Source organism: Bubalus bubalis, chromosome 13 (genome assembly GCF_019923935.1).
Source record: "Bubalus bubalis isolate 160015118507 breed Murrah chromosome 13, NDDB_SH_1, whole genome shotgun sequence".
In the NCBI taxonomy this organism is placed as follows: domain Eukaryota; kingdom Metazoa; phylum Chordata; class Mammalia; order Artiodactyla; family Bovidae; genus Bubalus; species Bubalus bubalis.
This window is the reverse complement of record NC_059169.1, coordinates 19,158,228-19,175,307: the sequence shown is the minus strand read 5'-3', so window position 1 is coordinate 19,175,307 and position 17,080 is coordinate 19,158,228. Positions and strand designations below refer to the sequence as shown.

Below are 17,080 nucleotides of genomic sequence, written 5' to 3'. Positions count from 1 at the left end.
GACACGACTGAATGACTGAACTGAATTGAACTAACTGAACTTGAATTCACAGGACAGATTTAATGGTGAAATTATGACATCTTAAGAAAAATACTGGAAGTACTGGTAAATTATTTTTCTATTTGTTTCCCAGCTGATATATTTTTTCACAGATTCTCAGGTAGAAAAATTACTCTGAATTTTAGAACATGTTGTTCCATGGACAAAGAAGCAACGTTTATCTAAATTCTAAAAATGATGAAGTGTTAGAAGGGGTAGATAATACTAAGATCTACCTTTATTTAAACTGCATTTGGAGCTTTCTATAAAAAGAAGTAGATGTGAGTCTATTTCAAAAGTGAAGTATGTGGTTTCTTTATATTGCTTCTGGAATTTACCATGTTAACTTTGGTAATATCACTTAGAGAAATCATCCCATCATTGTTTTTCTCTAGGAATTGCTTCTTTATGACTGTTTTAAAAAAATATACTAAATCTTTCATTGAAAACATACATATGTGATAAAGAAAAATTCCTGAAGAAATAGAATAATGGGGTGATTTATTACTCTGTGTGTGTGTGCATGCTTGATCATGTCTGACTTTTTTGTGACCCTCTGTGGAACTATTGCCTGCCAGACTCATCTGTCCATGGAGTTTTCCAGGCAAGAAATACTGGAGTGGGTTGTTTCCTCCTCCAGAGGATCTTCCCAAACCAGGAATTGAACCCACATCTCTTGCATCTCCTGCATTTGGTAGGAGGATTCATAACTACTTGTACCACCTGGAAAGCCTGTTACTCTAAGAGGTATCACTAAATCAGTGAGGTCAATTTTTATATAAATTCAAAACCATAGTTGCTGCTGCTGCTGCTAAGTCGCTTCAGTTGTGTCCGACTCTGTGTGACCCCATAGATGGCAGCCCACCAGGCTCCCCTGTCCCTGGGATTCTCCAGGCAAGAACACTGGAGTGGGTTATCATTTCCTTCTCCAATGCATGAAAGTGAAAAGTGAAAGTGAAGTCATTCAGTCGTGTCCGACTCTTCACAACCCCATGGACTGTAGCCTACCAGGCTCCTCCGTCCATGGGATTTTCCAGGCAAGAATACTGGAGTGGGGTGCCATCACCTTCTCCTCAAAACCATAGTTATTAGTGTGTAAATGGTGCCAAACTGGACATGTGAACCCAAACTCACAGAGGTGACCTGAGAGTGAATACGAGGGAACCGCTCTTTAAAAGTCCTCTAGTTCTGTTTCCTCCTTCTTCCTTGGGAGAGATGGGCATTCAGAAGGGAGGCAGTCCAATGGATGCTGCCCATCTCATCTTGCTTATTTTTCAAAATATGCTGAAAATACATTTTTTGTATACTGAAAACTAGCCACCTTACTATAAATTGACAAAAATTCATCAGTTAATTAGTGCTGATTGGGGCACTAAGAAGCAAGATAATGCCACAAATAAAACATGAATGTACTTGAAGAGGAAGCACCTTATCACTCAAAGGTTAAAATAGCACAGTAGATAAAACTCTTAAGATGAATCACCAATGTGTCACTTCTGTTAAAAAAAATGAAAACAAAACAGCTGGGATTCTGGGATATGAAGTTAAGCATATGGTCTGTCCTGTCAAAACTGGGGAAGAAATCATGCAGTCAAATGTTCGATGTTGATAGTGTCTCTGTTAGGACACAAGTGTGTCTCATCACACAGGAAACTGAGATACAGAAACCTGGGCATCAGCAGCTTGTGCATTAGGAACCACATGGTTCAGTCCTTGCGGTGGAGACAGGTCACATGTCCACTCCCAGGCCTTGTGTTAGGTGAAGGGGCTCTCCCTTTACTTCCTTTACTGCCAGTCCTGCTCTAGTAAAAGCTCTTCCCCATCTATTGATTGCATTTCAGTGGCTCCTTCAGTGCACACCAGCCTTTCTTCTTCTTCTTTTTTTAATATAAATTTATTTATTTTAATTGGAGGCTAATTACTTTACAATATTGTGTTGGTTTTGCCAAACATCAACATTTTTGAAAAGTAAGAAGGTTCCACAAAATACAGAAACTGTCTGACATCTGTGTTGATCTCCTGAGCGGGGTGTTGGTGCCTGGTTGGTAGATTCAGTATATTAGTAGGTTATATTGAAATGTTTATAGTGATAGAAATAGGGCGCCTTCAATTTCAGTGTATTATTTTTCAATTTTGCTATCTTCTGTAATTTTCCCAAACTCAAAAACAGTCTGAAGGATTCTCTACTGAGATGTATAGCTTTGAATAGTATTATATACTCCGTTTTCCTTAAATCATAACTTTTTCAGTGCTTTCCACTGTGTAAAGTATGAGGTTGTGATATCTTGGACTGAGTTAATTGTTATAATATATTCCTTTTACACTTAAACTTGGAGAAGGAAATGGCAACCCACTCCAGTGTTCTTGCCTGGAGAATCCCAGGGACAGGGGAGCCTGGTGGGCTGCCGTCTCTGGGGTCACACAGAGTCGGACACGACTGAAGCGACTTAGCAGCAGCAGCAGCAGCAACACTTGAACTTAATAAGGAGATAGTGTTATGTATAAATTATTTATATATGTGAATTTATTTTCTAATTTATAGGATCAGATGTGTTACACGATTAGATGCACTCATGCCTTCATTAATACAGGCAACAAATATCTCCTGAGAGCTTGTTAGGCAGTGTTGCAGAATGTAGGGCTATCACAGTCATCAAAAGACAAAATCTCTACCCTTGGAGCTTAAATTCTCTTGGAGAAGATGGAAAACAAGTCGATGCATATGTAACAAGGTCTCAGTGTTGATACATGCAAAGGAGGAAAATGGAGCAGAACATGAACAGAGGCTAGCTGACAGCATTATTAATATTGGGCAATATCTACTGATCTGTCATAAAGTCTACATGTACTGATTCATTTTGTACTCTATCAGTGTTAGGAGGTACCCATCTTTATAATTATGATAATATAGTCTTAGAGCTTAGGAAGCTAAGGTAGAGTAAGTTTAGAAACTTGCCCAGTTGGCAGAGCCAGGCAGGACTTATGCCCAGGCTGTCTGGCTTCAAGTCTCCATTTTTATTTTTTATTTTTACATTGGCTGTGCTGGTTCTTCATTGCTACTTGTAGGCTTTCTCTAGTTGTGGCAAACAGGGGCTAATCTTCGTGGCAGTACACAGCTTCTCACTGACATGGCTTCTCCTGTTGTGACACTTGGACTCTGGAGCACACAGGCTTCAGTACTGTGGCCTGCAGGCTCAGGAGTTGCAGCCTGTGGGCTCTAGGGTGTGGGCTCGGTAGTTGTGGCATGTGAGTTCACTTGCTCCTTGCCACGTGGGATCTTCCTAGACCAGGGATGAAACCCATGTCCTGTGCATTGGCAGGTGGAGTCTTAACCATTGGACCACCAGGGAGTCCCAAGCCTCCAATTTATTTTTTTTTTTTAATTTTCAAATCACAGGAACACGGAAGGAATAGTATGATGAACACATATACACATTCACCTGGATTCATCAGCTGTTAGTGTCTTCCCATATTTTCTCCATCAATATAATCTATATTTTGCTGAATTTTTTGTAAGTTGTAGAAATGTTTATTAAAAGTTGGATTTCACCTTTAAATACAAAAATGTACACCTTTTAAGAACAAGGACGTTCCCTTATATGTCCTAACACAGTCATGTCAATCAATAAATTTAACAGTGATATTATGCTATTATCTAGTATGTTTTCAGAGTCTCTTATTGTAGCTCCTAGTTATTATTGTCTCTGCTTCTATTGTCCTTTTTCCCCATTTTAATACTTAATTATAATTTGATTTTATCATTGCACTACAGAGGGTCTTCATATTCATATATTCCAATAACTATCCCTGATTTATAAATGAAGACAGAATCTCAGAAATTAACATTTTCTGAAAAACATTTCCCCTCACAACCCTTTTTCCTTGTGATGCCGATATAGACAAATTCGAAGGAAAGTATAAAATCAAATTAGTGATGAGATGTCATCCAAGTCAGAGGCAAGTGTGAGTCAGGATGTCAGTCTTAAGCAAGTCCAACCACTTGCACCACAATCCAAATCTTACTCTTTAGATTTTATGTACTTTTCAAGCTAACACTACCTACAAATACCATATTTAATCCTAACTCATAATTCCCTTTTCGTGGGATCAGACTCCCATCTGGAACATAATTCAGGTTCATATTCATAGATGTGCTCCAGCATTTAGGATACCTGAAAAATGAAAAATTAAAAACACTGCTCACTCATCCTTGGTGTGTTGTTATCTGACATTGTAAAGGGTCAGATAATTTATCAGCCATCACTCATCAAGCTGTTGGTCTCTTAATTTGGAGTGTATTTCTTCTTTGTTATTCAACTTCAAATAAAGCCTGAGTTTGGTTCTTGCTCCATAATACTTTTCAAAATAAATATTTATTGAACTTATCCCTACCACCAAATGTAGTTTCAGATTATCTTTGGCAGTTAAAAGTTTGTTTTTTCTAATCTTTGGAGTATAACTTTATGAAGATAGATTGATATAAACATCATCTATATCCATATTCTGGGGAAAATAAGATGTTGTGTCTTATTTTTCATGAGTTTTCATTCACTGCAAGACATTTATGACACTGAGGAAAATGCACTTGATTGGTCCACTATTTATAGAAGTAAACTTTGGAAAGAACCATCACCAGAGCAGGTTCCAGGATTACTAATGTATAAGGTGCAGTTTGCAATTGTTTGAATTTGTATATTTTCAGTTCAGTTCAGTTCAGTCACTCAGTCGTGTCCAACTCTTTGCCACCCCATGAACCGAAGCATGCCAGGACTCCCTATCCTTCACCAACTCCTGGAGGCTACCCAAACACATGTCCATTGAGTCAGTGATGCCATCCAACCATCTCCTCCTCTGTTGTTCCCTTCTCCTCCTGCCCTCAATCTTTCCCAGTATCAGGGTCTTTTCAAATGAGTCAGTTTTTCACATCAGGTGGCCAAGTATTGGAGTTTCAGCTTCAACATCAGTCCTTGCAATGAACACCCAGGACTGATCTCCTTTAGGATGGACTGGTTGGATCTCCTTGCAGTCCAAGGGACTCTCAAGAGTCTTCTCCAACACCACAGTTCAAAAGCATCAATTCTTCAGTACACAGCTTTCTTTATAGTCCAGCTCTCACATCCATACATGACTACTGGAAAAACCGTAGCCTTGACTAGACAGACCTTTGTTGACAAAGTAATGTCTGCTTTTTAACATGCTGTCTAGGTTGGTCATAACTTTCCTTCCAAGGAGTAAGCGTCTTTTAATTTCATGGCTGCAGTCACCATCTAAAGTGATTTTGGAGCCCCAAAATATAAATTCAGTCACTGTTTCCACTGTTTCCCCACCTATTTGCCATAAAGTGATGGGACCGGATGCCATGATCTTAGTTTTCTGAATGTTGAGCTTTAAACCAACTTTTTCACTCTCCTCTTTCACTTTCATCAAGAGGCTCTTTAGTTCTTCACTTTCTGCCATAAGGGTGGTATCATCTGCATATCTGAGGTTATTGATATTTCTCCCAGCAATCTTGATTCCAGCTTGTGCTTCATCCAGGCCAGCATTTTGCATGACGTACTCCGCATATAAGTTAAATAAGCAGGGTAACAATATACAGCCTTGACATACTCTTTTTCCTATTTGGAACCAGTCTGTTTTTCCATGTCCAGTTCTAACTGTTGCTTCCTGACCTGCATACAGGTTTCTCAAGGGGCAGGTCAGGTGGTCTGGTATTCCCATCTCCTACAGAATTTTCCACAGTTTATTGTGATGCACACAGTCAAAGGCTTTAGCATAGTCAATAAAGCAGAAATAGATGTTTTTCTGGAACTCTCTTGCTTTTTCGATGATCCAGCGGATGTTGGCAATTTGATCTCTGGTTCCTCTGCTTTTTCTAAAACAAAATGTGGTGGTAAGATTTTATCTTCAGAGAAAAAGACTGTAAAATTTTTTGAAGTTTTTCTTTAGTGTACCAACTCCTATGCAAAATGAACGTTTGGAAACTTGACTCAACTATAAAGATTGTTTTAACTTTTCTGTTGAAACCACATTGGGAGAAATAGCTTCATTTTTTGAGAGACTTCCCTAACTAATCCCAAGGGTGGTGGGATTTCTGGAGGCTGTCCTATGGCAGGGATGAGGGACATTGAGATCTTTCTGTCCTGACTTGACTCCACCATCTTTTTCAGTGAACACTCTTTGGAAAGAGCTCTCCCCATCACCTGGGTGTACATGTAAGATACATAAGAAGTCCTGAGGATGTCAGAGTTCTAATGTGTAGAGGCTTGTCTACTTCAGTAACAGTTTGCTTAGGAAAATATCATTCTTTCTGTATCCACAGGTGCAACTTAAAGACATCTTTGAATATCTTCCTGGTAAAATGAATACTGAATTAGCAGAATCTGGGTTGAACTTAAGTGTTGGACAGAAACAACTGGTGTGCCTTGCTCGGACTATTCTTAAGAAAAGTCAGATATTGATTATTGACAAAGCCACATCAAATGTGGATCCAAGGTATGGAGCTGAGATCCAGGAAACCTTGAATCTGAGTTCTTGAATTCTAAAGGTGGTAAATTGAAAACATATTCTCTTGGCCTCATGGATATTTCTTGATAATATTAATTCCAGAAAACAAAGGAAGAAACCAAAACATGTTATATTGTGTTAATGTTATTATGAGGCATCCTGAGAGAGCTAGATTCCTAAATCCAGCTCATTATAATCTCAAGCAATTTTGAGGGAAGACTATTTTCCATTTTTGAAAAACAATAAATTTCTGAATAGACTTTTTATACTTAGTTTTTTAAGGAACAAGATTATACATTAAGATATTGATTTTTAAAAACATTATTAAAAGTATTATGATTTTTTAAGTCAAACGTCTGCTTTTCCTGTTTTTACTGAACTAAATCAATTTCTTTGATTCTAGAACTGATGAGTTAATACAAAAAAAAAATTCATGAGAAATTTGCCCACTGCACTGTGCTAACCATCACACACAGGTTGAGCAATGTCATTGACTGTCAACGGATATCGGTAAGACTCTCACCACTTTAGTTGTTTTCATTTATGTTCAATTTTTCAATGTATCCTTCCTTGAAAAATTTGATGGGAACCTCCAGTAATGTAATTTTCTCTTAGTTTCTCCTCTCTTTTCTGAAAATTGTTGTTGTTCATTCGCTCAGTCATGTCTGATTGTTCGTGACCCTATGGAGTTCAGCATACCAGGCCTCCCTGTGCTTCACTATGTCCAAGTTTGTCCAAACTCATGTCTGTTCAGTCCGTGACGTTGTCCAACCATCTCATCCTCTGTCATCCCCTTCCCCTCCTGCCTTCAATCTTTCCCAGCATCAGAGTCTTTTCCAATGAGTCAGCTCTTTGCATCAGGTAGCCAAAGTATTGGATCTTCAGCTTTAGCATCAGTCCTTCCAATGGATATTCAGGGTTGATTTCCTTTAGGATTGACTGGTTTTATATTCTTTCAGTCCAAGGGACTCTCAAGAGTCTTCTTTATCAGCACAGTTTGAAAGCATCAATTCTTTGATGCTAAGCCTTCTTTATGGTCAAACTCTCACATCCATACATGACTACTGGAAAAACCATATAGCTTTGACTAGACGGACCTTGGTTGGCAAAGTAATGTCTCAGCTTTTTAATATGCTGTCTAGGTTTGTCATCAGAGAAGGCAGTGGCACCCCATTCCAGTATTCTTGCCTGGAAAATCCCATGGATGGAAGAGCCTGGTAGGCTGCAGTCCATGGGGTCGCTTAGAGTTGGACACGACTGAGCAACTTCCCTTTCAGTTTTCACTTTCATGCATTGGAGAAGGAAATGGCAACCCTTTCCAGTGTTCTTGCCAGGAGAATTCCAGGGATGGGGGAGCCTGGTGGGCTGCTGTCTATGGGGTTGCGCAGAGTCGGACACGACTGAAGCGACTTAGCATCAATAGCAGTAGCAGCAGGTTTGTCATAGCTTTTCTTCCAAGGAGCAACCATCTTTTTAATTTCATGGCTGTGGTCACTGTCTACAGTGATTTTGGAGCCCAAGAAAATAGTCTGTCACTGTTTCCATTGTTTCCCCATCTATTTGCCATGAAGTGATGGCACTGGATGCCATGATCTTTGTATTTTGAATGCTGAGTTTTAAGCCAGCATTTTTCACTCTCCTCTTTCACTTTCATCAAGAGGTTCCTTAGTTCCTCTTTGATTCTGTCATAAGGGTGGTGTCATCTACCTCTCTGAGGTTATTGATATTTCTCCTAGCAATCTTGATTCCAGCTTGAGCTTCATCCAGGCTGACATTTTGCATGATGTACTCTGCATATATGTTAAATAAGAAGAGTGACAATATACAACCTTGACATCCTTTCCCAATTTGAACCTTATTTGTATTTCTTGCTTTAGAAATAGACATACCATGTTTTACTGTACTTCCCAGATACTGTATTTTTACAAATTGAGAGCTTATCTTAACCCTGCGTTGAACAAGACTATGGGCGACATTTTTCAAAAACAGTATTTGATCATTCCATGTCTCTGTCTCACCTTTTGGTAATTCTCATTATATGTCAAACTTTTTCTACAATCATTATAGTTTCTCTGGTGATCTGTAACATCAATGTTACTGCTATGACTTGCTGAAGTCTCCTCTGTTGGTTAGTATTTTTTTAAGCAATGCATTGTTTTTAGGTTAAGGTCTCTACATTGTTTTCTCAGACATAATGCTATTGCACACTTGATAGGCCAGTGTCATGCAAACATAACTTCTGTATGTTCTGGGAAACCAGAACATTCATATGACTCACTTTAATGACATATTCACTTCATTCCAGTGTTCTGGAACTGTACCCACACTGACGGATGACTGTACCTCGTTCCTTTTTGGAAAACAGGTGACTGTCTATTCTGAAAGTTTTAGTGTGAACATAAAGACGAGTCAATCTGTTTCAAAGCCTATGCTCCAGAGGGTGGGCGACCGGCCTTAAGGAGTAGCTGGGGAAGTGACAAATGCTGACGAAGGGCATAACCGACAGGGTTGTCACCATAAAGTCCTATCATTGCAAGTGATAAGGTGTAATAATTACATTTTATTGCACGTGAATACTTCTGCAGAAAGATAGATGAATATGTTTTTTAATTCTATTTTTAATTGAATGTAATCCATAAAAATATATTTTTGTTATAAAAAAGCAATAGATGTACAAGGTAGAAATAGGAAAATAGAAGAAAATCTCATAAAGGGAAGGTTACAAAATACCCACCACCAGTAAGTGGCAGTTATATAGTGCTATAATATTATTTGGATAACATTAGAGCCATTTTAATAATTTATTTTATTCTTCAAAACAGAATATTTCATTACCAGAATTTTTATGTATTCTTAAAATTCCCCCATGTCATTTATTAATTTTCCACAGCTCAGTTCTTAAAGCTGCCTAAAATTTCATCATAGGGATCAGATCAGATCAGTCACTCAGTTGTGTCTGACTCTTTGCAACCCCATGAATCACAGCACACCAGGCCTCCCTGTCCATCACCAACACCCAGAGTTCACTGAGACTCACGTCCATCGAGTCAGTGATGCCATCCAGCCATCTCATCCTCTGGCGTCCCCTTCTCCTCCTGCCCCCAATCCCTCCCAGCATCAGAGTCTTTTCCAATGAGTCAACTCTTCGCATGAGGTGGCCAAAGTACTGGAGTTTCAGCTTTAACATCATTCCTTCCAAAGAAATCCCAGGGCTGATCTCCTTCAGAATGGACTGGTTGGATCTCCTTGCAGTCCAAGGGACTCTCAAGAGTCTTCTCCAACACCACAGTTCAAAAGCATCAATTCTGCAGTGCTCAGCCTTCTTCACAGTCCAACTGTCACATCCATACATGACCACAGGAAAAAACCATAGCCTTGACTAGACGAACCTTTGTTGGCAAAGTAATGTCTCTGCTTTTCAAGATGCTATCTAGGTTGGTCATAACCTTCCTTCCAAGGAGTAAGCGTCTTTTAATTTCATGGCTGCAGTCACCATCTGTAGTGATTTTGGAGCCCAGAAAAATAAAGTCTGACACTGTTTCCACTGTTTTCCTATCTATTTCCCATGAAGTGGTAGGACCAGATGCCATGATCTTCGTTTTCTTAATGTTGAACTTTAAGCCAACTTTTTCACTCTCCACTTTCACTTCATCAAGAGGCTTTTTAGTTTCTCTTCACTTTCTGCCATAAGTGTGGTGTCATCTGCATATCTGATGTTATTGATATTTCTCCCAGCAATCTTGATTCCATCTTGTGCTTCTTCCAACCCAGCGTTTCTCATGATGTACTCTGCATAGAAGTTAAATAAACAGGGTGACAATATACAGCCTTGACAAACTCCTTTTCCTATTTGGAACCAGTCTGTTATTCCATGTCCAGTTCTAACTGTTGCTTCCTGACCTGCATACAAATTTCTCAAGAGGCAGATCAGGTGGTCTGGTATTCCCTTCTCTTTCAGAATTTTCCACAGTTTCTTGTGATCCACACAGTCAAAGGCTTTGGCATAGTCAATAAAGCAGAAATAGATGTTTTTCTGGAACTCTCTTGCTTTTTCCATGAACCAGCAGATGTTGGCAATTTGATCTCTGGTTCCTCTGCCTTTTCTAAAACCAGCTTGAACATCAGGAAGTTCACAGTTCACGTATTGCTGAAGCCTGGCTTGGAGAATTTTGAGCATTACTTTACTAGCATGTGAGATGAGTGCAATTGTGCGGTAGTTTGAGCATTCTTTGGCATTGCCTTTCTTTGGGATTGGAATGAAAACTGGCCTTTTCCAGTCCTGTGGCCACTGCTGAGTTTTCCAAATTTGCTTGCAGATTGAGTGCAGCACTTTCACAGCATCATCTTTCAGGATTTGGAATAGCTCAACTGGAATTCCATCACCTCCACTAGCTTTGTTCGTAGTGATGCTTTCTAAGTCCCACTGGACTTCACATTCCAGGATGTCTGGCTCTAGGTTAGTGATCACACCATCGTGATTATCTGGGTTGTGAAGATCTTTTTTGTACAGTTCTTCTGTGTATTCTTGCCATCTCTTCTTAATATCTTCTGCTTCTGTTAGGTCCATACCATTTCTGTCCTTTATCGAGCTCATCTTTGCATGAAATGTTCCTTTGGTATAGAGCATAATTAATCTCAAACTTAGACATCTATATATTTTCCAAATTGTCACTTTTATAAAAAATCTTGAAATAGTTAGATGGATATGGTTTTGTTCACTGTAAGTAAGTCAGAGAAAGGGCTTGCTGGGAAACAGTTGTAACCTAATTAATAGCTTTGTTTATGTGTTGTCTCTCCAAAGGGATTTGGCCTGTTTTAGTTCATTAAGCACCACTCATGTGTCAGGCTTAGAATTCGATTTCACAAAGTTCTCTCAATATTAAGTTTATAAAACTTGATGGAGTCATAATGAAAGCTAATATAATCTTCCTTACTTTCTCAGTTGCCACAAAACAGTGGAGCAAGACAGACAAATTAGAAATGCTCTTTATCCTAAGACTCACCACTGTCTCTACACTAGAGGGTTCTTCCTGTAGTTTTTGAGAGTAGCTGGGCACTCGTGACCTGCTTTCTCTGCAGCCAACAGCCCAGCTCTTCCCTCCAGTCTCTGCACACTGCTGCCTTCATATCACCCAGAGTCTCCTGTTGGTGTGAACAAAGGAAGCATGTGACAATCTGCACTTACTCTAACAGTGTTATCTGTGGTCAACACTTTCACTGTCCTCAGTTAGAGAATTCTCTGGAAATGAATGATGAAGAACCAAAAGCAGAGTCGAGAAACTCAGATCCCACCTCTTCTGTTTATAGTCCATTTTATGGTTTTATATTTTTTGTTTCTTCCTCATCTCAAATCTCTTCTTAGAATTTTTCCCACAGAAGTGAAAATCAGAAACGGTTGTTTCAACCCACCTGAAAAGCATAAAATAGCTCAACCTAAATAGAGTTTTACTTAAATTCTATTTTTCACCTTAATGGAACTTTTCTTTCATAAACCTACATGCTGCAATTAGAACACTTGAGAAGAGAAAAGCTCCTGCAAAAACACTGCAAGAGTTTTCACTCAAGTTTTAAAAGGAAAGATAACTAACACTGAGGTAGGAAGTACAGTTGGGGAGAAGAAATAGTTTATGGAGGGGGCATGCTTGTGTGCAAAGGCAGCAGCTTTGGGAGAGTGGCTGTGGAGGTTACCCTGACCCAGCCTTCATCCCACCCCAGTGAGAAGAATGATTTACTATTTCAAGACCCAAGACAGGATTTTGAGTTAATAGTCGTCACCTTGTCCAGTCACTGAGAAAATCACAGGTACCCATTTTACCGATGAGGACCCACCTTCAGGGTTGGACAGCTGTCATGTGTCATCACCTGGCCGCCAGAGACAAATCTGACACTCAGATCTCCCCCTCCCCGCTCTGCTTGTTGCGCAGTGGGATCTCTCTCCATTGTTGTCATCACCTCCCAGCATCTTTCTTATCAGGCTTCTCCTCCATCCTCTCCTGGGCACCACCACCTCTTGGTGCACTCACCCACCTCTCCCTGCATTCTTCTGTATCACTGATGACATCCTGCCAGTGAAAATGGATCAAATTATCTTGCAGTGCATCCATTTCATTTTTATTTCTAGGACAGCTGTCTGGAATATCTGCATATAAACAGGCTTCATAAACACATCTTCACTGAGCTTGTGTAACTAAGTTACTCATCCAACATAATGTATTTTTACTTAACCTATTAGAGCTTGATAAGCCATTCAGGGTTGGGGTTCCTGGAGAGATCCTAGGGTTTGGGGATTATTATCATACCAACTTGAATATGTGGTTTAGTTAATAGTTTATCTTGGGTTATGAGAAGAGTTGGGGACCTAATGGGAGATTGTAGGAGCTTTTTCTTATAAGGGATGTTAAAAATCCAAAATTATACCTATTTTTCTGTACATAACGAGAATTTGGATTTGCTTTATGTTTATTTGTTCTGAAATATCTAGAGTCTTTTACCAAACCAGTAAATGTAAAGGCTAAGTTGTAAAATTCTATTTCTGGCCTTTCTTCAGTCTGTGTCCCATCTCAGCTCTTGTAGCCCCTACGTGAGCCTTGGCTTTTAAGTTTTATTAGGTTCCATTAGTTTTTGCTTTCATTTCTTTTGCTTTGGGAGACTAATCTAAAAAAAAAATTTGCTGTGATTTATATCAAAGAGTCTTTTGCCTGTGTTTTCATTTAGTTTTGTAGTTCCCAGCCTTATATTAGATATTGAAGCCATTTTGAGTTTATTTTTGTGCATGATGTGAGGGAGTGTCTAATTTCATGTATTTTCAGGTGTTCAGCTTTCCTACTACTATTTACCATAGAAACTGCCTTTTCTCCAATTCTTGTGTACTGTTTCATAGATTAATTGACATAGATGTGTGGAGACCAGTGTTTTAAAACTGCAGTTTTTCTTCTTCAACATCAGGAGTGGCAGTTACGTTCTGTTATGCTATGCTTAAGTAGAATTGCACATTTGAGACATTTAAATTGACATGCCAAGTTACAGGGCTTCCCTGGTGGCTCAGATGTTAAAGATTCCACCTGCAATGCAGGAGACTTGAGTTTAATCCCTGGGTCAGGAAGATCCCCTGGAGAAGGAGATGGCTACCCACTCCAGTATTCTTACCTGGAGAATTCCATGGACAGAGGAGCCTGGTGGACTACAGTCCCATGTGGTCATAAAGAGTTGGACATGACTGAGAAACTTTCACCGAACATTTAAATTATTATGCAGATGTGAAAGTGAAAGTTGATCAGTCATGTCTGACTCTTTATGATCCTATGGACTGTAGTCCACCAGACTCCCCTGTCCATATGATTTTCCAGGCAAGAATACTGGAATAGGTTGCCATGCCCTTCTTCAGGGGATCTTCCCAACCCAGGGATCGAACCTGTGTCTCTTGTGTCTCCTTCATTGCAGGCAGATTCTTTATCCACTGAGTTACCTTGGAAGCCCATTAAGTGGATGAAACAGATTCGATTATTCTCAGACTCTTTTGAGAAAGCTACCCTTAGTAGTAATTCACAGTAGTAAACAAATGATTAACAGGAAAATGGCATTTATGAGACTAATAAATGTTTCCAATTAAATGGAAAAGATTAAATTTATTGTAGTACCTATATGTTGAAAAACAACCTGTGTGTTGTTTAGAGTTCCTGCATTCTGTTCTTTAAAAAAAAAAAAAAAAAAAAAACAACTTTTTTTTAAAATATAAATTTATTTAAATTGGAGGTTAATTACTTTACAATATTGTATTGGGTTTTGCCATACATCAACTTTTATTTATTTATTTATTTTAGGCTGTGCTGGGTCTTCCTTGCTACACAGACTTTTCTCTAGTTGCAGCAAGTAGGGGCTACTCTTCATTGCCATGTGCAGACTTCTCATTGCATGGGCTCTCTTGTTGTGGAGCATGGGCTCTAGGTATGTAGGCTCAATAGCTGAGGCTCCTGGGCTCTAGACCACAGGCTCTGTAGTTACGGCACATGGGCTTAGTTGCTCTGTGGCATGTGTGAGCTTTCTGAACCACGGATGGAACACAAGACTCCTGCATTAGTAGGCAGATTCTTTTATCACTGAGCCACCAGGGAAGCTCATCCAGTATATTCTCTTAATATGCATTTATTTCAAATATGACCTAAATGAAGAATTAAATACTACTGAACATCAGAACAGTTTTATAATTATATCACTTGGGCCAATTGTTTCAGACACTTTTTCCCCATCCAGAACCATTAACCAAAGTCACTAATAAGTAGAAAGGCAGAGTGAAGGACCCCTTCCTCTCCCTTTCAGTTTGCATTTAGCAGACTTATTAATGAGCAATAACAGGGGTGAAAGGAAAGCAGCTGAAGAAAGAAAGAGAAACAAGGAAAGAAAGATAATTTATGGAAACAGATTCAGATCCTCGGCAGTTCAGGTTGGGCTGGCCCCATGTGCTCTGTAACCCATGATCACTGGAATTTGGAGCTCAATTTCTTACTTGCTTCTTTAGTCTTATCCAAAGAGAAAACTGGACTTCTAGAGATTTCTTCTGTGCAGAGCAGTTTTGCAAAAGCTGCTTATGTACCAGCTCCTTTTGCCAGGCTTTCTCTCCCAGAAGAATAAACTACAACCACATCCAGCTTCAAGAAGCATCTCAATCCCTTGGACAAGGATTCTGTTCCTCTTAGAAGCTGGCATAATCCAGGATCCTTAAGAAATCCTGGAAGCCTTTGCTTTTTTTCCCCAAATATTGTTCAGATTCTCAAATTGACCATTAATTTGTTGTCAGGGCACTGCTCTCTGGTTTGTAAGACACCAACCTACTTTTTAGGTAAATGGAGTTTGATTTTCTTGAATGAAGATATTTGCCAACTCTGTGAATCTGTACAAATTGCCTCAAAGCTCAGAGTCTGAGTGCTAAAAGTGCTAATGATAACAACCCCAAATGCCCTGAACATAAAATAAGATGCTATAGAGTTAGTAGTCTATATATATAGTCTATATATATAGTAGTCATAGTCTAAAGATTCTATTTTCTTTATTTCCTATAACATTATAATATTAAAAGGTCAGGTTAGGCCTTTGTTTGCCTAGTAAAACAAATTAGTCAAACTATTAAAACATCAGCCAGTCCTACCACCCAAACAGATTTTCTCTGTTTCCCTATCCTGCCACTTTTTGAAATATTGTCTGGGTTATAATATGTTACTGGGAGACATTATGTACTAATGGGTTTCTTTTTGCTGTTTACAGGTTTTGGATTCAGGGAGACGGAAAGAAACTGGTCAGCCAAATGATTTGCTGCAGAATAGAAACAGTCTGTTTTATAAAATGGTGCAACATCTGGGCAAGGAGGAAGTAGCTGTCCTCAATGAAAGGGCAAAATAGGACAGGGAGTTGTCATTAAAGTTTGTCTCCAGGTTCACTCTTCACAAGGTCTCTATCAGGGGTCTGATAACAAGCACTCTGTGGCCTTATAAATCTCCAGAGACTAAGCTTCATGAGTGGGTCTTAACAACACAAGGTGGGTTAAGAGCAGGTCTGCTGAGAATCTGCAGCAGTGGTGGGGGTGGGGTCAGGATGTGTGCACCCTTCTGTGTGCACACACCTGTGCCTGCGACAGAGATTTCAGATTGGACTTCCACATTTCTGGGCTCTGGGCTCAAATTCTCATAGAGCACAGAACACTCTCACTTTGCAGACCCTTTGCATTCATTCTGATTGGTGCTCAGCATATTTGTGATGCAAGTTCTGTCAAGGAATATCCAGGAAATTTGAGAGTTCAGGAGACAATTTTTGAAATATTTTGATTCTAGGAAGATCTTCCAGGGAAAGGTGTAGGTCTCTTCTGTTTTCTAATCTGTAAGGAAAACTTCTTCCTCTACCTTCTAGAAGATGAAATTGTCATCAGGACAAATCAAGAACTCACAACACCTTCACACTGTAGTCTGAATGGTGCTTGAAGGTTTACAGAGCACTTTCTCAGAGATGAGGTGTGCAAAGCACTAAGCACTGTGCATGGTGTGAGGAAGGGGCTCTATGGGTAACATTCAGGTCACATGACATCTTCCAAACAAAGGTGAGATGGTCACTGAGATCTAGGTTAGGATACTTAGCCATTGTCATTCAGCCATCTGTAAGTTTTCCTGGAAGAAGGTGGGAGTGGGAATAGGGTTGATGGGAAGATGGAGGGGAGGAAGGTCTGGTGTTCTTGACCCTTGACATGCAGGGTTTGGGGTGGGATGAGGCTTCCAGGTGCCTGTGGTGAGGCTTCTCCATAGAAAATTTATCTCTGAGTATTAAATTATGGGTATATTTTCTATTCTCATACTTTTGTGCATTTCCCAAATTTTCACTTGTAAGCAGAATAAGATTACTAGTGTAATATTTTAAATGTCTTAAAGAAAACATGTCCCAGTATCTTAAGTACTACTATATGAAACATTTATCTAAAATGTGACCTTAGTTCATCACTGTCTCATCTCAGCCCTCCTTAGAAATGAGGAAACGCAGAGCAGTACCTTCTACTGCT

The 17,080-nt window shown here is 39.4% G+C and overlaps 1 protein-coding gene across 1 annotated transcript in view; it reads left to right on the top strand.

Moving 5' to 3' along the window:
* Nucleotides 1-16,878, top strand: part of LOC123464531 (ATP-binding cassette sub-family C member 4-like) — a 159,087-nt gene extending 142,209 nt beyond the window's left edge. The window contains 4 exon segments of the mRNA XM_045162456.1: nt 6,359-6,531; nt 6,947-6,965; nt 6,967-7,053; nt 15,802-16,878. Of these exon segments, the coding sequence (XP_045018391.1) occupies nt 6,359-6,531; nt 6,947-6,965; nt 6,967-7,053; nt 15,802-15,936 (414 nt within the window). The 3' untranslated portion in view covers nt 15,937-16,878.
* Nucleotides 16,879-17,080: the final 202 nt, after the last annotated feature.